The following is a 5,000-nucleotide window of genomic DNA, read 5'->3' as shown; positions in this document are numbered from 1 at the left end:
GCTTTCCGATTGTTCTGTTGTTATAACGCGCGATACCACATAATTCCCTAGTAGAAATTTAAACTGGGACATGTTGGGGAAAATCTATCATCATTCTAGCACAAATTCACACACAGCTTCCCAAAACCCACTAATAATTTGTTAATGATAATAGAGCACATTCAATTAATTACATAGAGTGGCACAGATTGACCCGACTCAGCGATCAAGCAACTAGAAATTTAATTGTGATTGTTCGGTAAAGGCCGACGCGAGAATAGCCACTATGTTTACGTGCCATAATCACCGTATCTCTATTTTTTATAGGAAATTACTATTAATACAAACGTTGCGCCAGGTATCATGAGAATGAATACACCAAATGCGGGTGTCACCGTTAAGGATCCAGAACCAGACGAACTTGCAGCCAATCTGCGCGTGAACATTCAAGTTGCGTAAGTAACCTTTTGTCTAACGATAGTATGATAAAAAAAAGGAGGAAGATAGACACATGAATCGTGCACTTTTATATAGAATTGTGCAATTTTACATAAAATTATTACTTAAGATCCTAGCGATCATATTATTATGAAAAAAGGCAATTTTCTGATGTGTTAATTAAAAAGGCATACTGTCACAGTGCATTTGCAAACAACGGTGATAATAGTTGATTACGAATTTTTAATTTTTACCGTAATTTAAACGTTTAGAACGCCAACAACAACGGCAACGACAACAACGACGACTACAACAACTACAACACCATCCCCACGAACGATAACATCAAGCAGTCATCCACTTGACATCTTTAAAGATGGACAGCGGTACTTGCCATTTGTCGATCATGAACTATCGCAGCAACAGAAACCACTTTACATCTACAGAGCTGTGCTTCTACCGCATACAGGTCGCACGGAAAGTCCAAAGGCTATAAATCCACTCTATACGTCCAAACCTGAATCGCAGAATATTCCATTATACAAGCCGCCATATAATAACGGCTATACGAACCAGCAGGAAAGCGATTACACTGCGGATCTGTTCAAGTCATTTAGCACCGACGTTCCGTACGCCAGCATATCGGGGTACGCTAAACCCGCGCAACAGGACTATTACCTAAATAGTGGGCACGATCGAAAGCTAGAGCCTTCCCAGAGTCCCCCAGCCACATACGTGGCATATACGCAGCAAACTCCTGTCCGATTTTCCTATCAAACCGATGGCTATCCATCACCCTACGAGTGGTCACCTGCTACTAACTCGAAACAACCCCAGACGTGGTCAGCATCGTTCAACGATCGGTCGATAATCGCTCAAACTGACCCGCCACCGTACGTGGATTACGACTACCTAAACCGCCGCCCGGACTGGTCATCGCTACTGGAGCCCACGTCGGCTGGCAAGAGAGAGGGAGAACCGCTAGAAGCCCTGGCCTTGGACAGAGAAGACCGCGTAATGGCGGCACGGCCGGCCTTTGATGAGGAGGCGCCACCATCAACGCCAGTCACGGCACTCAAGGTTATCGCGGGCACTGACATCTACCGCGACTCGGCAGAACGACTGAAAATCGGCAGCGAAGCCACACTTGTGCTGTCCTGGCCGTACACAGGTACAGGACGATTGCTCAAACATATGCGATACTTACGATATATATATATATATATATATAGATATATAGATATATACATATATACATATATATTATATATATATATATTGGAGTATAATTATATCTTGGAGTAATGATTCTGAGTCAGAATGTTTACTCCAAGATTATATATAGAGAACCAATCTTTCACAGGGCGGAAACAATAGAGAAGTGCAAATGCGTGAAATCGGCGTTCTTATCACGATAATGTGTAATTAACGAGTGCTTCTATACCGATTTCTTTTTTTACGACTGACTCTTTGTGATTTCAAAGTTTAAGATCCTGCATCGGATGCTGTTGTCATGACTCCTAATTTAATATTCGGCTTTCCACTTATTAGTTCTGTGTATGTTGAAGCTGAAACAAGAAGCCACCAAAGGTATCTATGCAAGTAAAAATAAATTACTCTTTACTCTAGATTACTGGGACGTTTCATTTAGCAGCTGCGTTGCTCACGATGGCAGTGGAAACCGGCAAACAGTTCTTCTCGATACTGACGGGTGAGTTGAATTATAAGGTATACAGTTATAAGGTATTAGGTATACGTTATATATACTTGTGTGTGTGTGTGTGTGCGTGCGTGCGTGCGTGCGTGCGTGCGTGCGTGCGTGCGTGCGTGCGTGTGTGTGTGTGTGTGTGTGTAATCAGCAGTCATTTGCGACGCTACATATTTCATGTCTAAGCATGCGAATTTATACGGAGTACATTCTTGTAACACCAGTAACATTTTACATACGTCTCTATAAAACTAACCATGTAACGTTGTCAATTCAAATATATGATGAGCAATTATTTATAGTATAATACTAATTGTAATATCTGTACAGTCGTGGTGGCCGAGTGGTTAAGGCGTTTGACTCGAAATCAAATGGGCTATGCCCGCACAGGTTCGAATCCTGTCCACGACGTATGTTTTGAATTTCATTACGGAGTAGGAGTTGCATATGGTTCAAGAGTTATAAATAGAGATCTCTATCATGAACTATTGATATCGTTGCATGTCGTATAGCATGGCTCTATATTATAGTTAGATGTGTGATGGCGCTGCAGGAATCCAATCTTATGAAGGACGGATATAGTAGACTCATTCATATACAATATTTACTCAATTGCAATTTATTACTTTCCAGTTGTCCAGCATACGACAGGATGCGTTCTGACGTGAATAGGTATTCGGATGGGAAAATTTCATATTTATACGTGACATATGAAGCGTTCAGATTTCCGGATAGACCTCAGATGTACTACGAATGCGCCGTTAACCTGTGTCGACATCGGTGTACCCCGGTACGCGAAACAAACAACGTCCAATATCCAATATTCTAGATAGTAGTCAAAGAGACAAATTTTTAATCCATACAACAATGTTGTCAATATGTAGATATATATAGACCTAATAATATGCGTGTGTGTGTGTGTGCGTGTGTGTGTATGTGCGTACATTGCTGCGTGCGTGCGTGCGTGCGCGCGTGTGTACAGGGAATCGCTTGTTTACTTATTGTAGACGGAATGTGGCCGAAAAACATCCAAAGGGCAGAAGGAGTCACCAACTAGATGGTTCACGCAACGGTTGTCCACCCAAACACGCAGCGAGCAGAGATTCGAGAGAAATCCTGTGAAACTTCCGACGTCGCGCCACTTTCTACCCCAGACCCCTCGCAATGCCAAGGCATTATTTGATTCAAACCCCAAGGTATCGCTCCCGGCATTAGCGCGTAGGGGCGACTCGTACAAGACTGGACAGTTTGCAGAGTATCTCCCTCATGGCATAGGAGCACATTCTTCGGGAAAAGACATGTTCATGGAATCTTTTGATTCTCTTCCTCTCGATAAGAATGCAGACCTTCACCACTCTAGAGGGTTACCGGCAACTGAGATAGAACATCCGGTACCAGGACGCATGCGCGACAATGATGACGACTTCGTTGAGTCTCTTCCGTTAGAAGAAGAAACGGAAAAGTATTGGCTAGACGACCACGATCGATTTCCGGTGTCAGGGAGTAGGCGCGACTCTGACAACGTCTTCGTTGAGTCGCTCCCTTTGGGAGAAGAAACGAAAAAGTATGGGATAGATGGTGCAGAGGCGGGCGAGGCTCGACTTCCGGTTTCAGGGCGCATACGTTACAATGATGACATCTTCGTTGAGTCGCTTCCTTTGGAAGAAGGAACGGAAAAGTATTGGATAGATGGTGCAGAGACGAACGAGGGTCGACTTCCGGTTTCAGGGCGCATACGTTACAATGGTGACGTCTTCTTGGAGTCGCTTCCGCTTGACGAGGAAATTGGAAGTCATTGGGTAGGCGGCTCACAGACGGAGGATGAGCGACAACTAATATTTGTGGGAAACGGAAGAGTTCATGCCGTGGGTAACAAGATTAAACGATCCCATCGCTCTGTTACGCAAGCGCTGCCACCAGGTGTCGATGATCGGGTGACAGTACACAGTGCAGCGCAGATAGATCTTCCCGAGGAGCACAACGTCTATATGCGTACGTTTCGTTTATAGGGATCTATTCATCACGAATGTGGCGCTTAAGTAAAGCTTAGCATTCCTGCCTCTAGGGTTATTGAAGCGGGAATTTCTCTATATGGTGGCTAAGTATCCCGGCCACAATGTGACACTGGTGTGAAGTTGTCAGCTGGCGTAAAAAAGTGTTTGTAATCTTACGGTTAAGCATTTTTACAAAAGAAAGTAGGCCTACTTGCAATGAAAATATTACAAAACCAATAGAATGTGTCCGAATAACAAAAATATATCATTTCCCACAGAATTAGAGACGTGCACGGCAGACGTTCGAGCACTGAGAGACATTCAGGGAAGCAGCTGCGTGGAATTCTCGTTATTTATTACCGTCGTTAGTGCACTTGGAGGTAAACTGCGTTTAGTTATTCATCGTGTAAGCAACTCTAATTGGCTGCAATAATCATTAATTGAAAAGACTGGCTAAGATGGAACATCATATAAAAGTAGAATAGTAAGTACTATATATATAATATAATATATATATATTATATATATATATATATCTCTTATCCAACCATAGGTGGAAGTACCGAAAACTAGTGTCATAGGCCTAACGTAACATTTTTCCATACGCTAATATATCTACAGTTACTGCCACAGTAACACAAAGGCAATTTCTGGAAATAGTACATTCTATATAGTGCTTTTAGGGGGTATAACAAGATATTTGTTAAAACTATCAAAGATAGATATACACGTATATGTCTACTTAAGTCTGTCTACCTAAGGCACTTAAGGCTACGGACTGATTTTCCATAACGAACGTTATATATGACACTAACAAATTTGTCTCTAACAAATTTGTTACATAACGGCTGGTTTTTTACACCCGATGTCTACATAATGTG

The 5,000-nt window shown here is 42.5% G+C and overlaps 1 protein-coding gene and 1 non-coding gene across 2 annotated transcripts in view; both read left to right on the top strand.

The window, feature by feature from the left end:
• Nucleotides 1–5,000, top strand: part of LOC106810381 — a 21,570-nt gene that overhangs the window by 14,968 nt on the left and 1,602 nt on the right. Inside the window, exons 5-10 of the mRNA XM_014813704.1 lie at nucleotides 307–434; nucleotides 690–1,588; nucleotides 2,047–2,128; nucleotides 2,759–2,915; nucleotides 3,133–4,117; nucleotides 4,398–4,499. Of these exons, the coding sequence (XP_014669190.1) occupies nucleotides 307–434; nucleotides 690–1,588; nucleotides 2,047–2,128; nucleotides 2,759–2,915; nucleotides 3,133–4,117; nucleotides 4,398–4,499 (2,353 nt within the window). The remainder of the gene's footprint in view (nucleotides 1–306; nucleotides 435–689; nucleotides 1,589–2,046; nucleotides 2,129–2,758; nucleotides 2,916–3,132; nucleotides 4,118–4,397; nucleotides 4,500–5,000) is intronic.
• On the top strand, nucleotides 2,455–2,536 carry Trnas-cga. The gene has a single exon. It is a non-coding gene; the product is annotated as a tRNA-Ser (tRNA).

The sequence above is a fragment of the Priapulus caudatus genome, unplaced genomic scaffold (genome assembly GCF_000485595.1).
Source record: "Priapulus caudatus unplaced genomic scaffold, Priapulus_caudatus-5.0.1 Scaffold437, whole genome shotgun sequence".
NCBI lineage: Eukaryota > Metazoa > Priapulida > Priapulimorpha > Priapulimorphida > Priapulidae > Priapulus > Priapulus caudatus.
This window is presented reverse-complemented; position numbering and strand designations above follow the sequence as displayed.